The sequence below is a fragment of the Gracilinanus agilis genome, chromosome 6 (genome assembly GCF_016433145.1).
Source record: "Gracilinanus agilis isolate LMUSP501 chromosome 6, AgileGrace, whole genome shotgun sequence".
Classification (NCBI taxonomy): domain Eukaryota; kingdom Metazoa; phylum Chordata; class Mammalia; order Didelphimorphia; family Didelphidae; genus Gracilinanus; species Gracilinanus agilis.
The window spans coordinates 33,346,417-33,368,092 of record NC_058135.1 but is presented as its reverse complement, the minus strand read 5'-3'; the positions used below and the strand labels follow the sequence as shown (position 1 = coordinate 33,368,092).

Here is a 21,676-nt window from a genome sequence, read left to right as displayed (position 1 = left end):
AATCAGTTGAAGAGTGGTAAGGGTTAGGCAAATGAGGCTAAATGACCTTCCCAGGGTCTCTGGCATATGTGCTGGGGGCTGCCGGAGGGGGCTGCTCCCCTCCCCTTCTCCACATACATCTGAGGACATTTCTCACATGACCTGCCCCTTTGCCCAGCAGTACAATGGAAGGCTTCCTCCCTCCCCCATCCAAGGTAAAGGGGAGGCTCACATGTGGCCTGAGGGCTGCAGTCTGGTCACTTGGTCTCCAAAAGGCTCACCATCACTACTCTAGGAAGTGTCTGAAGCCACATTTGAACACAGGACCATCCCTTTGTAGGCCTGGTTCTCTATCCACAATGCCATCTAGCCGTCCTCTTCCTATTATAATAGAGTAGGGGAAAACATTATCCCCAGACCTGGATTCAGGAGAGAATGGGATTCAAATCTCACCTCTATTACCAGCTGTAGGACCCTGAGCAAGTCACTTAACCCTGTTTGTCCCAGTTTCTTCATCTGAAAAATGGAGATAACAGTAGCATCTACCTCCCGGGATTGTTATGAGAATCAAATAATTGTAGAGCACTTAACACAGTGACTGGCCCATCCTATATAATAGGTGCTTAATAAATGCTTCTTTCCTTCTCTAATTTCTACAATAAAAGCATGCTGTTCTTAAGCGACTTTAAATGTGCCTGGAACATGTTAGCTATCATTATTATTATTCATTCTAACACATCTTGTTTTCTTCTGGAGTCACTGAATTTTGATTTCTCCATTCTAATTGTCATGCAGTTTGCTACTTGGGTAAGGTTTTCCACCTTCTGTTCCGAGCTATTTATTCCATTTCCATTTTCCTCTAGTACTTTTATTTCATTTATACTTTCATTTCTTAAGAAACCTCTTGCTTCATTTGTCTCGTCTTCCCTGACCAGTGTTTATTCCACCACAATTGTCCTATCTTCCTCTTGCACATTTTGGTCTGAGAACAATTTTCATGGAATTCCCACTTCAGACTATGATGGAGGAAGCAGCCTAGTTAAGTCCAAAGTATTTTCTGCCAAGCCCAATTCAGAATTCAACTTATTAAAAAGAGAAATAAAAGAAAGGCAAGATCCTCAAATACAACACAAAGGTGACATATTTCAGAACTGGAAGGTAAAGTAGACTTTTGTTTTTCAACTCCAAAGATGCCAACATAAGTCAGCAAAAACACCCACCTCCCAGGATTGTTGTGAGAATCAAATGAGATAGCTGCACAGCACTACATACACAGTGCTAGAGATATAAAATCGAGAGATGCTGGAGTGGCTTACCATTTCCTTCTCCAATTGACCCCATTTTACAAATGAGGAAGTTAGGCAAATAGGGGTTAAGTGACTTGCTCAGGGTCACACAGATAGTCTGAGGTTAGATGTGAACTCAGATCTTCCTGATTCCAAGCTTGGTGCTCTATCCACTGCACCACTTAGCTGTCCCATAGTAAACATTATGTAAATGTTGCTATTATTAAATAATTATTAAAATTTAATCTAATATTAAACATAAATATGTAATTAATATTTAAGTGGTATTTTTTAAAAATTAAGTAAATAAAATTTCAAATGAGTATTAAAGTTAGTGAAGTGAAGAATTTCACTGAGTTCCAGTTTCAAGGTATAATAACTGATTATTTTGAATGCACCATAAAAGAAAAGTTGGCATTCAAGGTAAAAAATGAATCTCCACTAAGCATGTTACTTAGATTAATTGGTAGGAATGGAGGGTTTGTTATCAGGAAGAAATGTATTCTAATTCAGTCTTCGATACATACTAGCTGTATGACCCTAGCCAACTCATCTTTTTTTGTGCCTCAAGCAATTCCCTAGAACTTGTCTACTAAATCACAAGGAGCCCCATTGCTATGATAGTAATTTACTTAAAAGTTTTCAGAGCATATGTTAACTCCTAGGTTTTTCTGCTTCTAAGTTCTGCCTTCTCTCCCTTGCATCCTCTAGCTGTCCCCCATCCCACCATATTTTGAGTAATTCCTTACAAGTAATCTCTTTCCTGAGTAAGGCAGCACCTAGCTCTCTTTATATCAAGAGTCTTGGCTCACCTGGTTGAGTGCTAGGTCCTTTTCCTAACTGGTAGACTCTCGTCTGGCTCAAGAATGTCCATCTTCCTAAATTTGGGATGTCTGGTCTTGGAGTCAACTTTGTGTCACAGAAGTTTCTTTTGTTACACAGTGTCCCCCCAGGTCTCACTTCCACTTCCAAAGATGGGATGAATAGTGGGATGTTTGAGAAGGGAAAAACAAAACCTACTTTGTCATAAAAGCACTTTATTTAGTGGTTATGACCCTGTGTTGTGATATTGGTAATTGCTTGGCTTTGCCAGAGGGAGCCATTAGACAGACTCTATAGCATGGAACACAATACCCCACCACCCAAAGCTAACAGTTTGATTTTACTTGTGGAAAGTAAAAGAAATCCATCACAAACCTTCATTTGTCTCTTTGATAAAATTGTACAATATAAAAATGATAAAAACAAAAACAGTTCTTTTTCTTTTTAAAAAGAGTGTTACCTAGGACTATTTACAAGTAGATGCCCTTTGAACCAAAAGACCTTTCTTTGTTTGACATTTTTCCTGTATATGCTGACATCTAGCCAAACTCACTTTTCTCTATGTTTTTTTAAAGACACCTTTCATATCTGCCTTTATTTCTGCACCTCAGTGACAGTGACTGTTGTACCATACTTAAAATAAAAATTCTCATTGTTTTTTTTTAAAAATTATTTTTGCTAATGTTTCCTTTCAGTGCATCCAAAGCAGTGGGTTTTTTTACAACTGTATTCTGTGAAATCCTAAAGCTCCCACGAGCTCTCCAGGAGATTCTCTTGGGACAAAGTGCAGGCATGGCTGGATGGTATGTTTGAGTTGTGGCTGCCTTCATCTCTTGAGGGCACCAAGAAGAATAATAAATAGTCTGAGTATTCATTATAGGGGCCTTTTTGAAAGAGTGGAACTCTTGCTTTCGAACTTGGCTAAGACAACTTGCCTTTTCATAAATAGCTCATCTGAGACAGCCTTTAGCTCTTTTTGGTCCTTTTCCTTAATCTAACTTAATCTTTCCTATAAATCCTATAAATTTCCTATAAATCATCTTAGCTTCCTCTAATGTGGGTAGAAAGCCAGTAAATTGAGCCTTCAGGGATTAAAAAATCTGGCCTCATTATGGCTGAGTCCAATACAAGTCAAATATCTGTATATTAAGAGCCTTTTTTTTTGTCCATGCGATCCAAGATGAATCCAAAGAGGCTATTTTTTAGAAGCCAAGAAACAAACCAATTGAAGCGCATTTAAAAACGGAACCACGTCTTCATCTTGTTCTACATTAATGGTAGCTCTGTAATCCATCCTTGTAGATTTTCTCTCTAAAGTTTGTAAATATAATTTTTCATTAGAACACATGTGGCCCCACCTTTAAGTCACAATGAAGTGTTATGCGATGATAGGCTCAGTGCCTGGGAAATTCCTTCCTCTTCCCCCACCTCCCACCCCAATGCTTGGACACCGGTCTTTGCATAATTTCCATCCAGACAAGTTTTACTTGGTCATCTATTACGAAGATCGAAAATCATCTGGCTCTGAACTCTGAAGATTCTGACTGACTTGTTCCAACTCCTCCTTAGACCTGAAGAAAGACTTAGAGATTTGGTGCCTCCTCCATTCCCCATCTGACTGATTGTGTTTAATAGTACAGGGTGTGAATGATGCAACCATAATAGGCGAGGAGGACAGGAGAGTGGGAGAGGACTGGAAAAAGGAGATTGGCAAGGAAACACTCATGTTCTCGCAAAAGCTTCTTGGTCTGCCATGCGTATTAGAGAGCAAGAGTTTCAATGTCCTTGTGTAAGATTGTGCTCCCCCCCACCCCTTTAAAGAAACAATCCACCCTGTAAAGAGGCCCTTTAGTGATTGTGGCTGTGAACAGACATGTTTGTGTGTATGTGTGTTGTGAAGTCATATGTGACATCCTGTGCCTGTGTCAGTCTCTAACCCTTCTCCCCCACTGTCACCAATGAGCTTTTTAAAGAGAGGCAAGTTACACTTGGTCAGTTTGATACTCAGATGCTTCTGATAGACTTTCAGAGAAACTCAGGAAATTCTCCTGGTACTCAGAGCAAACAATTTCATAACGGTAATGCCGGAACTCCACAGCAAAGGTGCCAAAGTAACATAGGAAGCACATCACTAATCCCCACTGAATCCGGGCCGCATGCATGTGAATTTCTTGGGCCATGAGAATAAAATCTGGGGGGAAGGGGGAGGTCAAGGAAAACACACCTGAAATTTTCAGCACACATCTTAAAAGACAGGCCATGTTGTGACTTCTTTCTTTCTTTTTTTCCTTCCTTCCTCCTCCTCTTTCTCTCTTTCTCTTTCTTTCTTTCTTTCTTTCTTTCTTTCTTTCTTTCTTTCTTTCTTTCTTTCTTTCTTTCTTTCTTTCTTTCTTTCTTTCTTTCTTTCTTTCTTTCTTTCTTTCTTCTCTCCCTTCCTCCCTTCCTCCCTTCCCTCTCTTTCTTTTTAACTTTGAAATCTATCCAACAAAGTCAGATTAAGAACTTCTGCCTTTAAAAATATAATTTTAGCTAGCACTTCATAATAATAGCTAGCATTTATATAGTATTTTGTTGTTTAGTTCATTTTCAGTCGTTTCAGATTCTTTGTATGACTCCATTTGGAGTTTTCTTTAAAAAAATATATGTATGTATACACACACACACACACATATATATATATATATGTATATATATATATAACCAATTACATGTAATAAATTTCCACACAAGTTTTCTCAAGTTATATAATTGAACTTATTCCCTTCCCTCCCCCTCCTGGGGCTGGTAAGTGATTTGATCTGCATTATACATGTATTATCATGTAAAATATATCTCAAATGTCAGTGGTATTCATTTGTGTGTTCACATCAGATTCCTATGAAAGAACAAAGGAAGGTAAAAATTTTTTTAATCAAGGAACTTTGGAACTTTGCTCTTTCTCCAGGATTATATTTAATATTAATATTTTAATGGGATGGAAGCCACTGGCCCTGTATTTCTTCCTTTCCTCTGTTCTGGGTACCAAAAGGGTTTCCAGTGTCATTCCTAAATAGAAAAAGGTCAAATAGAATCACTTGAGCCAAACCAAAGTGGGCATATCTGGGTTGCTCTACCTTGGTATAATGAGGTGATTCCTGTTGTTCTGAGGAACTTTTAATAAATAGCTCCGTAGGACTCAGATGGAATTTAGGATGATTTCAGTGCTAGTTGGAGCCTGCCCATTACTCTTCTGATGGAGTGTCCAGATGCTATAAATATAGCTAAGACTGTTTTGCTAATTTGGCACAGGATAGGATCATAAAAATCTGAAAATAATTAGGATTGGTCCTTTCTTCAAGGGTATACTTACTGGTATATGTTTGACAACTTAGCCCTTGGAAAAATGTGATACACTTTTAAGCCTAATTTTCATTCTTAAAGTTTTTGCCATCACTTTCTTCAGTTTAGACAGTCATCAAAATAAAAAATCATTTAAAGAATTTTTTTATTTCCCAGGTGGAAATGTTTACACTAAAGATTTAACAATTGGTTCTCCTGAACAAGTATATCCTTTCCTTTGTCCCTTCCTCCTCTCCTATTTAGCTCTTGTAAGAGAAGTAGCAAAACCTCTAGCCAAGACCTTTATCTTCTCAACTTCAACTTGTTTTTTCAATCAATCAAATTTTCAATCAATCAATTCAAGCAGACAAGGGGCAAATAATAGCTGATTTGAGTTACAGCTCCTTTAACCCATTTGTCCCACTTGACCAGTAAAGGATGCTGATGACTAATTAGTGGGATAACCAAAGGGCAGGTGGTCAGAGAAAAGAGAACAAAAAGGCTTGGAGAACTCACAAACTGGAAAAATCAGACTCCGAATAATGAAGAGTTGACTTTGTTGTCTTTGTTAAACAAATTACTATAACAAATACTGTATAGTACTAATTGTTCATTCTATCTGGGATGACCAAATGTACCATATGCTTCTTGAGTTCACTTCCTAGATTAGCATACTTTTTCCTGAAAGAAATAAATCTGATTGCTTTTGAACCTCATAGTGGATAATTCATTAAATGAAACAATTGAATCATCCACTAGTAAATCAATGGAAGTATTTTTTAGGAAAAAAATAATTATAATATTTTTGTGGTTAAGGATATTTTCCTTTTTTTGTTTGCTTTCCAAAGGGGAAAAAACTGCCATCTTTTGTTTATAGAAAAAGGCATTAGCCATTCCCATAAAATGGGAAATTTTGGAATATCACAGATAATATTCTAATTCATCATTCTTCTGGACCTGATAAAGTTACTGATAAAAAATAGAAACAAAGCAAACCTCTTCTTTGTTGTACCCCCAATAATTTGGTTGTATAGCAGCCCTAAGGCTTTTGTGGAGGGAGAATCCAAATCTAGAGTCAAACTATGTCTGCTTTGTATTCTAACCTCCCAAAGGAAACAAAAGCTTTTTATATTGAAAGGATACAGAGGACCACACAAAGAGTAACAGATGCTGCTAGAATCACTCTTGGAATCCCAATCTTCCGACCCTCATTCTTGATGTTGACTTTCAGTGTCAGAGCAGCCTGGATCCAGCAGGCCAGTGTACCAAATCCAAAAGTTAGGGAGGTGCCTACATTATGGATTTCTTCATCATTGGTGAGCTTGGAGAAGAATAAACAATATAGCATGTGGAGGCTCGTTTGCAAAAGAAAGAAAAAAAAAGAAACATAGATCTCTCATGATTACAAAGTCGTCTTGTGTTACCCAATCCATCCCCACCTAGAGAGGGGGAAAATTATTAAGAAAAATATGAGAGAAGAGAAATAAGAAACAGGAATGAGAAAACATATTAAAGATTAAGAATACCTTCCTTTGTGCTACCTTCCAACTTGCTTTCAAACCTGAGGGTTGGGTCCTCAAAAGATGGCTATTCATTTCTAAAGCTCCCATGGCTCATGAGATACTGCTGATGGACTTCCCAGGAACAACCGGTGGATATAATTAGATGTTAGCAGACATATCTACTAAGATGACCTATAGGAAAACTAACTAAAAAACATTTCCTAGACACCAGGTATGGGTTCTTCACATAGCATCCATGGAAAAGGTGAATACAACTTGAGGGGGTTTGGTGGGAAACACATGCCAAGACCACTCCAGAACTGAATGGCCAGAAAGTGTCCTCTCTTTCCTCAGATAGTCTTCTCTGTTGTCCAGCTTTTAGTTCTAGCTCTCTTTTGAGTCCAGAGTTGGCTCTTTTCTCCAATGATGTACTGTATCCATACATGTCTGGAGTGTGAGTCTCTGTTCCCTCAGCTGGGCTTAGAACACTTTTAGACTTACTCTCCAATTGCTAGACAGGCTATCAGCCTCTGGGCAAATCACTTCTAGGCATCATGACCAATAAGATGAAAGGCAGTGAAAGAAATTATTTCTCTTCTAATTTTCCACCAAAATACAAAAAGTGATCCTGAGCCTAACTCCTTTGGAAATAAACTGTCCCCAAGGGCTTAGGCAGCTAAAGCCTTTCTTATCCAATGAGGTTGCTCCCTTTAGTTCCACTAGAGAAAGGTCTTAATTTACTCCAAAGGGACCTATGTTTAGAGGAATCTTTTTAATAACCCTTATCTTCCGTCTTAGAATTAATACTGTCTATTGGTTCCAAGGCAGGCAAGTAATAAGGCCTAGGCAATGGGAGGTAAGTGACTTGCCCAGGGTCACACAACTAGGAAGTGTTTAAGGCCACATTTGAATCCAGGATCTCCTGTCTCCAGATTTGGCTTGCTATCCACTGAGCCACCTAGTTGTCCCTCTTAGCATAACTATCAAAGGAGATGGGTGAACTGTGCTAGGTATTACAGCTATAAAAACCAAGATACTCCTTACCTTCAAAGAGTTTACATCCTATCTAGGGAAATATATGCATATATAAGTACAAAAATGAATGCATTCAAAACATCTTAGTGCAGTTTTAATCATCAAAGCTTAAAACCACACTAAGACTTTTGAGGCACTCTATACGAAATAATTTGGTGTCAGTACTTGGGAGAGTTCAGGAAGAACTTCTTGAACGAGGCAGCACTTGACATGAACTTTGAAGGGAACTAGAGATTCTAAGAGGTGGAGGTGAGGAGGGAATATATTTTAAGCATGGAATGGAATGGATTTTTACTGGGGCTTGACATGGCATTAAGGAAACCATTAAGAAAGAACTGTGCCATGTGGACTTTGTGGAGCCTCTTTAGTGTATGACACTCCAAGAAGGACTCAAAAGGAATTGTCTCTCAGAGACAAAAAAGTCTCTCAGAGAATTTTCCTGAATTGGGACTTGGGGCAAATGTACCAGATAGACCCCAGTTGACTTGCTGATGTCAGCAAGTATTTAAAGTCAAAGAAAGTTCAACGATGGTGGAGGGCTGGGTAGCCGAAGGAAGAGTACAACCCATAGAGCATGATATTTCCCCAAGGAAAGTATGCTCTCTTCTTACTGTTGAGTTTTGGGCCCATGTTGTCCATTTGTCCTGTTTGTCCATTTTACCATTTTACCAATTTACCATTTCACAACTGACAGAAGAATGTAGAAAATATAAGATCTAGCTGTGTTTATGAAAGCATATTGATTATGAAAAATTATGAGTTGATTATGAAAAAAGCAGCTGACTAGATTGAGAAAAATGCCATCTTGCTTTGTCTCTATAATACTAAATATGTTATAAAAATACAAAAATACTAAGTAAAAAATAACATACTAAAAAGTAGAGGCCATATAAGGTTGTTCATCCATTTTCATGGATTTGACATTCCTTATATCCTTGGTCTTTCCTCTATGAATGGTCGAGTCAAACACTCTTCTGAGGGGTTAGGATCTCTCTTTCTAGGAAATTACAGTTTTCTAACAGAAGGTCATCTGCTAACAGGAGTCTCTTGAGGGCTTCAACATCCCCAAGGAATCCTTCTCTTCAGCTTGGAAACTATACTGGATCTCCTCCATCACAACAGTGAACAACTGTGGCAAGTTCTATGTCTTATGCCTTGTAGCTTGATATTTATGGTCACAGAGTCATCCAACAGGATTATTTCTGGCACCATATTTTTCTTAAATGATTTTGATGAAGCTTAATTTTGATGGCGACAAGACTATAAGATGGCATTTTTCTCAATCTAGTCAAATACTTTTTTCATAATCAATATGCTTTCATAAGCATAGCTGGATCTTATATTTTCTACATTCTTCTGTCAATTGTGAAATGGTAAATATATGGTCCATTGTAGAACACTTACAAAGGTCTGCTTACTCCGAACCCTAGAGGTATGTCTTCTCAGTTAAATTTTTTAGGGATGAATAAGATGCCAGATTTTTCCGTGCTTCTTTTTCCTTTGAACTGATCACTCACTATGCCCTCCAAACTATATATCACTTTCAGGAAAGATCTCCATAGCCAAGTGATTCAATCTGGCTCTTTTCTCCTGTTTTCTTTGGGAGAACGTTAGCCAACATTAAACTTGTGCACTGGGTAGGAAGATGTACTTGGAGACCTTGGAGGTGTCTATGGAATCATGTAGCATTAATGCCTACAGTGCATTGTAAAATTTTAAAAAATTATCACAGTGTCCAGGTGTGACATCACTTTGTGCCACTTGACTCAAAAATCTAAACAATATTCCTTCCTTGAATAGAAAACATAGTTCATTTTTAAAATAATCTTATGTTTATTTATTTGTTATATTTTGGGTCCTGAATTATCTTCCCATTGCCTTCCCAATCCCAAATTAGAGAAGGCCAACATTTGATAAAGATATATTAATGGAACCAAACAATACATTCTTCCATATATCAGTTCTTCCTTTGGTGGTGGACAGCATTTTCCTTCCTAAGTCCTTTGTAGCTGATTTTAGCTCAGACTAGCTTAGTCATTTCCAGTTACTTATTGAACAACATTGCTTTTACTATATACAACATTCTCTTGGTCCCCATCAACTATAAAGCAGCTATAATAATAGCACCTTTCTCCCAAGGTGCCACTCTCCTTTGCTTTGTATCTAGAGTGCTTTGAGCAGTGTCCTGCACAGTACATTGACTGGGAGACTAAAATGAGATATGTAAAGCACTTTGCAAACCTCTAAGTGTATGTAAATGCTAGCTATTATTATTATTGTTATTATTTAATATTTGGAAGTTGGAACCTTTGTTCTGAATGCGATCTGAGTGATAAATTAAGAGCTATCCTAGGTCAAAATTTAGTTTTCAAAAATTATATAGCAGATATAAGTATATTGGAAATACTATCAGAGGTAGATAAGTGAAAAACTTGGTGATTTCTCCCTAAAAATCTGAACTATACTTCTGTATTCTATTCAAATTCTACTTAAAGATTGTTCATTTGTAACAATAGAGGTTTCTGACAGGGCTTCCATTAGCCCCAGACAGTTTTCTCTGGCTTTCTTGTTGAGACTGAAAATAGCAAGCTTTATAGCTAGGAGCTTGGTTCAGGAGAGTAAAGAGTTAAATCCCTTTTTTTTTTTTAAACCCTTAACTTCTGTGTATTGACTTATAGGTGGAAGAGTGGTAAGGGTAGGCAATGGGGGTCAAGTGACTTGCCCAGGGTCACACAGCTGGGAAGTGTCTGAGGCCGGATTTGAACCTAGGACCTCCCATCTCTAGGCCAGGCTCTCAATCCACTGAGCTACCCAGCTGCCCCAGTTAAATCCCTTTTTAAAACATTCAGGCTAGAAGCAACCTGTCCAGAGAACTTTCTCAGAAGTCCAATCCAAGGCCATCCTGAAAATAGAAGGCCTAGGCTGATTCCATAGCCGAGGCTGCATGATCTTTTATTTTTCACCTATAAAAGCTATGCTTCTGGAGAATATTTTACATTTTCTAGGAAAACATAGAAGATGAATATAAATATTGCTGAGTACTATTATTTCCAACTGGGAAATTCTTTGTTGAGAAACTGGGTTTTTTACCAACTGCTGTAATTAAAAAGCAAGTAACTCTAAAAAATCAACATGTAACAGGAAAGGAAGGTGGTGATACCCATTCTTTTTTTAAAAATAAATCCTTGAATAAATACTAGGTATTAATTCTAAGAGAGCAGAGCAATAAGGGCTAGGCAATTGGGGTTAAAGTGGCTTGCCCAGGGTCATATATTCAGGAAGTATCTGAGGTTAGATTTGAATTCAAGACTTCCCATATCCATATCTAGTTCTCTATCCACTGAGTTAGCTACTGCCTCTGACAATGGGTGTTTTTTAGCTGCCTTCCAGGAAGTGCAATGTATTATGAACAGCGTTGTGTAGGGCAGAGGTGTCAGATTTGCATGACCGCAAATTCCAGGGTGCAGCCTGAACTAGGTTGAAATGTAATTGGGAAACATTAACAGAATAAATAAAAATACAATATAATGTAGATAGTGCTAATTTCTAGTTTTCTAAGTTATTATACAGTTACCAGGGACCCATTTCTATTTGAGTTTGACACCACTAGTTTAGTACTATAGTATAGCACAGTACTAGTATAACACTGAATTTGGAATTACAGGACCTGAGTTCAAATTCTAGCTTTGAAACTTATTGGTAGCAAGTTGCTTAGAAACTGACTTTACCTCTATGATTCCATATAATCCATTTGATAGTTTTCCTATCTGTCGAATGAAGGGGTTGGACTGGATGACCCTGAGGGGTCCTATTCCCAGTGCCTAGTTCTGAACTGCACAGAAATAACAAAGACAGAACAGAATGAAAGAGTACCTCCACCCTACCAAAAATGCCTTCCAGACCTCTCAGTCCACTGGAGGGGGGAAGGGAGATTCCATTAGCATCCTTTAGCTTCATCCTAGAGACTCACAGAAAGACTGGAAAAGGAAATGTTTGGCTGTCATTTAAGTAAGCAGCAATCTATTGGTTATACTGGAAGGAAAGGCGAGAAAGAAGCACAACTAGTATGGAGCAGGAGAAAAGGCAGAAAGGGAAGTACCTGAAAATTACCAAGTAATGTCATCCCAAAGGAAGCCAGGCATAGTGCCACCAATCCACTCACATTTAGCCAAGGGTTTAAAACTTTGGGTTTCAGCTGTATGAAGCGTAGAACTGCTACCACAAGGGCTAAAAATAAAAACAAACACAGAAAATAAACCAGAAAAAGTTATAATAGCATACTTTTCATTACACTAATGAAGTTGATAATTATTGAGAAAATTTCCATTTGATGCTTGAGGTGAAGGACCAAATAGTCATTCATCCACCTTTGGGAAATCTGATTGTATCTTGAGCAGGCAGTGATATATGTGGTTTGTGCATTGCAGGGAAGAAAGAATAGCATTCGCAGAGTTCTAAAAAAAAAAAAGGTCAGTGCAGAACAGATAGGATTAGGAGATGTTTGTCCCCTGATACTGACATTCACTTCATTCACGTATTGCAGTTTAACCCTATTTGCCTCAGTTCCTCATCTGTAAAATGATATGGACAAGGAAATGGCGAACCACTACAGTATCTTTGCTAAGAAGATTCCAAATGAGGTCATGAAAAACAACTGACCAACTGAAATGGAGGTAAGTTCATATTTTAGCTCTACCACTTCCTATTTGCATGACCTTGGGTATTTTTACTATATTAAATTTAATGTACTTTAAGGGAATGGTGATTTGATTGAGATTGTAGAGTCATGAAGTCTTTTTTCTCCACTTGTCTTTCCCTTTTTTTTTTTTTATGATTATATGACAAAAATGTCTTTATTCTTGTTTAATATATTTTAGCAGAGTAGACTGAACTGTGTTTTTCTTTAAATTCTCATACATATGCTGGTAGGTACAGAGAGCCTTATCCACATCTTGGCGAATTTGTATGCTTCGACTGACATTAGGATCAGCATTCATAATTTTTTGCTTCATGACTTCTACAGCTTGAAAGATATCTTCAAACTCTTTGAGAGTGAATTCCTTCATTTGCACATTATCTGCTACTATGGTATCACTGTTGGCTTCTTCAAACACTTGTTGTTGTTCTAAATGAAGATCATCATCAGCCAATTCTTCTGAGTGTGAAATGAGCAATTCCTGGACATCGCCATTTTCTAGTTCATCAAAACCAAGCTTTCTTTCAAAGTTTGTTATTTCTTCTATAACAGTCTGCTTTTGAGGAGGAAAACCCTCAAAATTATTATTTTCAGAGTGTGGCAAAATGTGCTTCCACACTGGGATGTTCTTATCTGCACTGGCTGCCTCTCTGGTAATTTTAGCATTATGAAATTGAAGTCTATTTTTAAAGCGATTGAACCAACCAACGCTCGCAGCAAAAGTTTCTTCACTATCCATTTCATTTCCATTTTCTTTTACTGCCTTAAATAAACTTGAAGCTTTTGTCTGAATGGCTGCTCTGGTAAGAGGAATGCATTTTTGATTGCAATCTTCAATCCATACAGCTAATAGACGCTCCATTTCTATCATTGTAATACTTCTATTTCTTGTAGTTGTTTGCAAACCACAAAAAGTTGATGCAACTTTACCTTTTTTTTTAATTTCACCTGCATGTTTAATAATATTGCGTACTGTAGATTCAGGCATTCCTATATCTCGTCCTATTTTAGAGTTACTATGACCACGTTCATGCCGTTCGATTACATCAAATTTTTGTTCTAATGTAATAACAAGTCTCTTTTTTTGTGTGTTGGCAGTGTTGCCATCTGAAGTGTTCTTCCTTTTGTCCATTTTGTTAAGAGTTTTTTAAAAAAATTAACACAGCTGTTAATAATGTGGTCTACAACTGCACATCACATCCACACTCAATGATAGGCAAGTACAGACTGATGATTTAGTAGATTTTAATAATCTTGGGTAGCTCCCACGCATCACATTAATTGAATTTTTGCTTGCATTAAATGCAACCTGTTAATCATTTTAAAATTCACACTAAAGGAATTCTGCATTACTCAGACTTCGCAATTCATTGTCACCTAGCTATTGGTTCCTCCTCACTCAGGGACTTCAAGCAAAAGTTGGATGAGCACTTCCCTGGGATGTTTTTGAAAGTGTTTTCTTGTTCAGGAATGGCCTGAACCATTGATGCTCTGAAGTTCCTCGGAGGAGGAGCCGCTAGGAAGCCCTAGCTCTCAGAAGCCATTTCCCTTACTTCCTGTCAGGGAGGAGAACGGAAAGGGGAGGAGTGACCGTCTTTCCCTTTTTTAAAAGCATTCACATATTAATAATTAGATTGAGGTCATGCTTGCTAATTATGAGCACCACCACCACCACCACCACCTCAAGCTCTGTCATAAGTCCTTTTCTCTCCTCCACCTGCACTATTTCACTTGATCTCATCAGCAACTATGGATTCAATTATCAACTGTTATGATTAAAATGGATATAGACGGGTGTAAATAGAAGTATTAATATTTTAATTAAAGCCATGTTGGTAAAATATAAGAAGGCCACACGCCTGCTATTATTTAATTCAAATCACCCGCCATTACCTTCTCCCTCCTGGCTGCCTCCTACCAAAGAGAGCACCTCCAATGACCTCGGGAGTCTTATACTGTTCTTTTACATAATCACACTTCCTGTCTACCTGTATTACAAGAGGAATCATGGGAAATGTAGTTTCCAAGTCCCCTAAACGTCCACAGGAAGTTTGTCATATATCTAAATATTTAAAACTCAAACAAACCCCAAATAACCCTCAAAAGAACCCCCCAAATTCCAAATAACACACAACTCTATTGGATTAGGTGATCTCAGAGGTACTTTCTGCTCTGGATCCATGATATAATCCCAAGTAAGAGATCTGACCAGAGACAGGAGACTATTGGTAATTAGAGCAAGAAAATCACTTAGAGAAAAGCTATATTCCACATGAATAGAGATGCATCTCCCTTGAGCCCCATTCTCACCACTCATTGTGATGAGTTCTGCACTAACTCTATGGCACTCAGCATAATGAAAGATATAAGGGGAAAAAAACAAACAAACACCAAATGCCACCTTAGTGTTAAAGTTAGGAAAAGTCAATCTCTATTATTTGCTTCCTAAGGAAGCAGAGAGTGATTAAAATCCAAGAAAGTGAAGGATATCTTTGGCATTGGAAAATTGGCAATACTTTTAAGAAGTTTTCTGGAGGCTTTGTATATGGAACAATTGGCTGAACTGTTTATAAACTATGATTTTTAAATAATACACTAAAGAAAAAATGGAAAACAGTGAACATGGGAGCTATTTTTAAAGACTATAGAGGGAACAGTTTGTGGTTTCAACATATTCATTATTATCCTTGTATACCTGAGTAAGGATAAGGCAGCTTTTACAAATGTCCAACATTTGGATTTGTATCTAGTTGGACCACTTTATAAAGTGGGGGAAATTAATTTATGTTGTCAAGGAAAGAGCATTGTCCTAAAAGAAGGAAGGAAAGAAGGAAGACAGGGTGGAAGGGAGGAAGGAAAGAAGAAATGAAGGAAGAAAGAAATGATGGTTGGAAGGAGGGAAGAAGGAAAGGAAGGAAGGAAGGGAGGAAAGAAGGAAGGAAAGAAGAAGGAAATAAGGAGGAAGGCCATGAGGAAACAAGAATTTTTAACACCTACTATGTGCAAAGCACAGTGCTAAGTGTTTTACAAGTATGTGATCCTCACAGCAACCAGGGAGGTAGGTGCTATTATTATCATAATAGATATTTATTAAAATAGATTATTATCATAAGACTGTGGAAGGCATAATGAAATTCTGGGTCAAAGGAATGAGTTTAAGATTAGGTGGGGAGTGTAAGAGGCTTTTGTAAACAGACCTTGGGCTGACTGTCCTGCAGGTTCAGCGTATGATTCTAGCTAAGCATTTTGGGAGTTGCTATTCGCTACGGTAGGGATATGGTTGGGCAATAGCAGATTTAAAAAGATCTCCCTGGGTTGGCCTGTGAGCAGATCTGGCATGATCGTCATAGCCATGGACTAAGCTTGGATGCTTCTGGCTGCAAAAGTTTCCGTCTTTGAACAAGGGACTCTGATTATATTCCACCGGGGGAAGATACCATTTTGAGATCTCATGAGCTTCAGAAATGTTTCTCCCTGTTGTGTCCTCCTTTCCTATGTTTGTTTGCTCTCTGACTCCAGTTCATGATTTCTATCTTTGCCTTTAGAGTGACTTTACTTTTTTCTCATGTAAAACATAGGGCTAGCCATGAAAAGTTGTGTCTTGAAGGTTCGAACCTCCCTGGAAAATCGCTGACTACTTGACTGCAGAATTTCACTGGCCAGGAAAATCTTTTCAGCCTGGCAGTCAGAGGCTTCCTGGGGGCTTAAAGAGTGGTTGTGATTTTACTAATCACTCTTAATTTCCCAATAAGCAAAGTTTAAAAGGAATTTGAGATTTTGGTTTGCCTCTACACTAAACTAAAGGTGCCTGGTGTTGTTACAAGGTGTGGCTATCTCAATCTTCCTCAGCCCAGACTCCTGTGAAAGAGAGGGAGGGGACAGGAGAGAAAGCTGAGGGGTGCAGGAAGGCAGACATCAGGAGACATTTTCTCTACTCTTTTAGGAAGGGATGGAAGGAAAGAAAAGGAGGAGAAAATCAAGGGAAAGTCCTCCCTCTGGGCTGGCCCATGGCCAATGACTAGCCTGGCAGGGCGGGTTTTCCCTCTGCCCCTTCCCATAAAAGGTGAATATTGGTTTGCCAATTTTGCCCACCATAGAGACATCTGCTGGTTCCATTTATTATGTGTTAGTCATAAAGGAGATTAAAGGCTGTGGGGATACTGGAAGGGCATAGGTCTCCCAAAATGGTATTAGAGGGAAAGTAATGAACAAAAAAAATTTTTTTACTACATCCCAGCTTTACCTTGGACCATTTTAGGGGATGCCACTCCAATGTTAATAACAAAGAACTAATAACATCTGTAGAAATCACTTTTTCCCCTTGAATTCATTTGCTACATTCAGAAGAAACCTGGAACAGTTTTCATCTTTATGACAGGGAACAGGAGGAGAAAAGAATAAAAAGTACATTCTTTGTAATGCAATTGCATTCACATTAAATTAAATTTTCATGCAGAACAAAACTAGACCAAAAGGCTATTTCAGCTTATTGAAAGAGCAGCAGCATGAAATGTTCTTAATTTGGGCTTAGAAGAATTTTCAAAAAGAATAAATATTCCCATAAATAAAGAAACCATTCTTCCATGTTGTTCTTACCAAGAAATGCTGCCATGTTCATGACTTGACTAAACACACAACTTGCAGGAGGTTCATCACCTGCAATACTTAAAAAAAAAAAAGTTTCCTTAGACTTGGATTAAAATTAAAATTAAAATTAAAATAAGCAGGCAGATTCCCTATCCCTTTCCCCAAAGCCCACAACTTGAAATAGCAAATTACCTTATATAGGGTGCATGTTTCTGACCAGGTTTCCTAGAGAACATAAAACATAGAAACCCAGATTAAATGTTGGACTTTTTTGTTCACAGTGGAAATTGATGAATTTTTTGCTAAGCTTACTGAACAAAAGTGAAACAATAGAGATAAACTTTACCTTTCGGGAGCATTTAAAGAGAAAATTTTGTTATCTTCCACAGCTATAAAATATCTAGAAGAGAATTTAAAAAAAAGAGAGAGAGAAGAATGGTTTTATTAGAAAAATGACTGAAAATCTTTATCCAATCAACTGATCTCTCAACTGCTATCACTTGATTTCATGTAGTCAGTGGAAGCTCAAAAGCTAATACTAATATCTTAGTCCTGACCACACACTCCTATCTTATTGAAAAGATATGAAGAGAATAGACCACATGATAGCAAGTGGCAAAGCCAGGATTAGAAATTGGGTTAACTGCCATACATTCTTTGGTTAAACTGAACTTTTCTTGTCTTTAATGTTACTTGAAATTTAGTGGCCATTCCCTAGGAACTAGGAGCATACCTAACATTTTTTACTGATCTTTTTTACCTTATCTACATTTCCCATTCCCTTTCCCTGATTTCTGGAGAGCCATTTTTTATGATGAGGCATATAAAAGAGTGGGAGAATACAGCAAATACAAATCAACACACTCATAGTGCTGTAGCTTCCCACCTCTGCAAGAAGGGAGGTCAGCTGTGCATTCTCCCATCTCTTCTTTAGGGTCAAGCTTGGTCATTATAATTTTGTATTCAGTTTTGATTATTTTGTTACATATTTCTATTATATATATATTTATCACAACTTCTTTGACCATTCTTCAATTAAGGGGGGCATCTACTTGTTTCAAGTTCTTTGCTACTATAGAAAAACAGTGCTCTAAATATTTGGTGTAAATGGTGATTTTCTCTTGATAACCTCTTTGGGTTATATGCCTGACAGGGAGATTTTGGGGTCAGAGGGTATGGACCTCTGGGCCACTTTCTTGGCTCCAAATAGCTTTTTGGAACAATTCTGCCAATTTACAACTCCACCATCAATGAATTAGTGCACCCGTCTTTCCATAACCCATCCAACATTTTTGTCATCTTTGCTAACTGATGGATGAGAATTGAAACCTCAGACCTGTTTCAATTTGCATTTCTTTCCTTAGTGACTTGGAGCAGTGTTTATTAATTCATGTCAAGTAGGGAGTTCTTCCTCAGGTCATTTATGATCTTGAACGTTGCGTGAATTTAGACATTATTTGGTTAGCTAATGAATCAGAGATAGAGGTTTTATTACACCAGAATGCAGAGGACCATCCCTCCAGCAGGTGATGGGAAGGCATAATCTTCACATTCAGCTAGTATAAACTATACTATATAGCATACATAGATAGATACTACTTACTATATATTTATACTATTATATCCGTATGTATGTACACATATACACATGAAACAAAGAAAAAAATAGCTGCTCATATAGGTAGTAATAAAAAGCAAGTTTGTTTACTAAGGAGAATGCATATCATTAGAGAAAGGATATATTCTTGTTGAGATGGCCACTTTCACCACAGACTAGAAAAGGGAAGGGGACCTTCCAGAGACTGAAATCCACCCTTTTCAAAAACCAATTAAGTCTCTTTGTATCAAAATTAATAGAACAAAGAAGCTGTTATCATTGGTCCTATAGTTCATGCAGGGATCATATAAGTCAAAATGGTGATTATAGAATGATCCTTCCTTTTTTTTTTTTTAACCTTTACCTTCCACCTTAGAATCAATACCACATAAAAGTGGTAATTGCCGGGCAGTTGGGATTAAGTGACTTGTCCAGGGTCACACAGCTAGGAAATATCTGAGGCCAGATTTGAACCCAGGACCTCCCTTCTCTGGGCCTGGTTGTTGATCCACTGAGTCACCCAGCTGCCCCCTTAAAATTCCCTTTCAATAAAAGTTAAGCCAGAAATTCTTAAGACATTGGTTTATTGGATGATGTGTTTGTGCGAATGTATTTAACATATATTATATTTCTGTAAGCATGTTTTTATTATAATATTATGTATGGAAATATTATATGTATGCATATCCACACATATACATAGGCATGTGTATGTAATAGTGTAAGGAAAGAGCACTCACTGACTTTGGAGTCAGAAGCCTTGGGTTTAAATCTTGCCTCTGTCACTTACTATATGTATGTATGATCTTGGGCGAGTATGTTCCTTTCTCTGGGCCTCGGTTTCCTTGTCTTGCCTCTGAGATCCCCACAAGCTCTGGTGACAACCCACGATGCCCTAGATTTACCCTCTGCATGGGCGACTAGTAGAGGGTCCTAGTTTGCTAAGAATGTGACTATGGAACAAGTCTGTGTTCTTCCCATGTCAGAGGAGTAACAACTGCAAGTAAATTTAAAGAATGTAATCAGGTCATAAAATGCTTTTACTCATAAAGTTAAAGAAATAATCAGTTTTTATGACTAGATGTCTTGTGTAACTTTTCCTCTTCCCCTGTCCCTCCCCTAATAAGGGACTGTAGCAAAGCTATTCATAATTCTCTGGGCTTTTTCTAGTGAAGGGATCATTGAGTTTCCTTTCAATCTGACTGAGGCTATGAAATATAGTGGTAGGGGTTGGAGGCAGGTGGGTCAGTGCATAGAGAGCCAGGCCTGGAGTTGGGAGGTCCTAGGTTCAAATCTGAACTCACATTCTTCCTAGCTGTGTGACCCTGGGCAAGTCACTTAACCCCAGTCGCCTGGCTTTTACTGTTCTTTTGCCTTGGAGCCAATACTTGTATCAACTCTAAGACAGAAGTTAAGGGGTTTTATTTATTTATTTTTATTTTTTTACCAATTACATGTAATAACCAGTTTCCACATAAATTTTTCTTAATTTATATGATCCAAATTGTCTCCCTCCTTCCCTTCCCTCCCCTCTCCCAAAGATAGTAAGCAATTCAATCTGGGACATATATATATGTATATATAATTATGCAAAACATATTTCCATATTGTTTATTTTTGTAAGTGAATAATCTTATAAAATAAAAAAAGGGTTTTTTAAAAAAGAAAGACAGAGAGTGGTAATGGTGGAATTCAGAATGCTTACATGCTCATTCTCCCATGTTTACCATCGCATCTGTATCCCCAGATACTTGAGTGAATGGCAAACTACTTACACTATCCATAGTCCCGCTGAAGTAAATAGGGTAAATACAAGGGGCAAAAACATCCACACGCTGCATTTCTTCCCATCCATGCCTGCTCCACTGACACAAAGGGAAAAGAGAGAGAGATTACTAATAATCCCCCTCCTGACAAATAAAATTCACTTTTTTTAGGTTTGGTGGTGTTCCACCATATTTACTCTCCTTGTGGTACAGTTAATAGAGTTCTGGGCCCAGAAGAAATCAGGAAGACTTACATTCAAATCCAATCTCAGACATTTACTAGCTAGTGACTCTGGACAAGTCACTTAACGCTTTTTGCCTCAGTTTCCTCATCTACAAAATGAGTTGGAAAATGAAATGGCAAACTACTCTAGTATCTTTGCCAAGAAAATGCCAAATTGGAGTCATAAAGAGTCAGATATAACTAATAGACCAATAGTATCTACCTCTCGAGGTTGCTCTGAGGATAAAATGAACTCATTTATAAAAGCGCTCTGCAAACTTCAAAGTTCTTTATAAATGATTCCATTGATTAACAATATTGTGATTTGTTATTATGATTTGTCGAAATAACAATAGTATTCCTAGAATTATACCCTTTGAGTCAGCTTCATTTTTTCTTTCCTTTTTTTTTTAAACCCTTACCTTCCATCTTAGAATAAATACTATGTATTAGTTCCAAGGTTGAAGGGTAATGAGAGTTAAGTGACTTGCCCAGAGTTATACAGCTGGGAAGTGACATAGGCCAAATTTGAACCCAGGATTTCCCATCTCAAAAACTGACTCTCAGTCCACTGAACTGCCTAGCTGCCCCCTAGAATTATACCCTACCGACTATTCTTTTAGCCACAAGACAGAGAAGCCCCATTTCTTGTAACTTCATGCACAGAAAGCTCCATCTCCTACAGTTATGAGCATGATAACCAAAGCAGGAGGTCAGTTTTTTTCAAAGTCTTCTTCAAAAAGATGGAGAATGATACTCTTATCAGAGCTTTTCTCTTTCTGAGGCAGACAGGCAGAATCATCAACATTCTCAATAAATGAATTTTTGTTATCTTTTAGGACCATTAGGGAAAGATGAGGTACCT

General features: G+C 37.8%; 1 protein-coding gene across 2 annotated transcripts; it reads right to left on the bottom strand.

Moving 5' to 3' along the window:
• Positions 1-3,963: 3,963 nt before the first annotated feature.
• On the bottom strand, positions 3,964-20,687 carry TMEM150C (transmembrane protein 150C). Of its 2 annotated transcripts, none has more exons than XM_044680866.1 (7): positions 20,598-20,687; positions 17,572-17,625; positions 17,418-17,450; positions 17,235-17,302; positions 12,042-12,169; positions 6,549-6,726; positions 3,964-4,278 (listed from the first exon to the last, which is right to left on the bottom strand). In XM_044680866.1, exons 1-7 carry the CDS (start codon positions 20,675-20,677, stop codon positions 4,070-4,072), a joined length of 750 nt encoding a protein of 249 aa, XP_044536801.1. In that variant the 5' UTR covers positions 20,678-20,687; the 3' UTR covers positions 3,964-4,069. The 2 variants fall into 2 exon arrangements, with proteins under 2 accessions (XP_044536801.1, XP_044536802.1); XM_044680867.1 differs by having other exon boundaries at positions 3,964-4,218; positions 6,672-6,726; positions 20,598-20,677.
• Between the last annotated feature and the right edge of the window lie 989 nt (positions 20,688-21,676).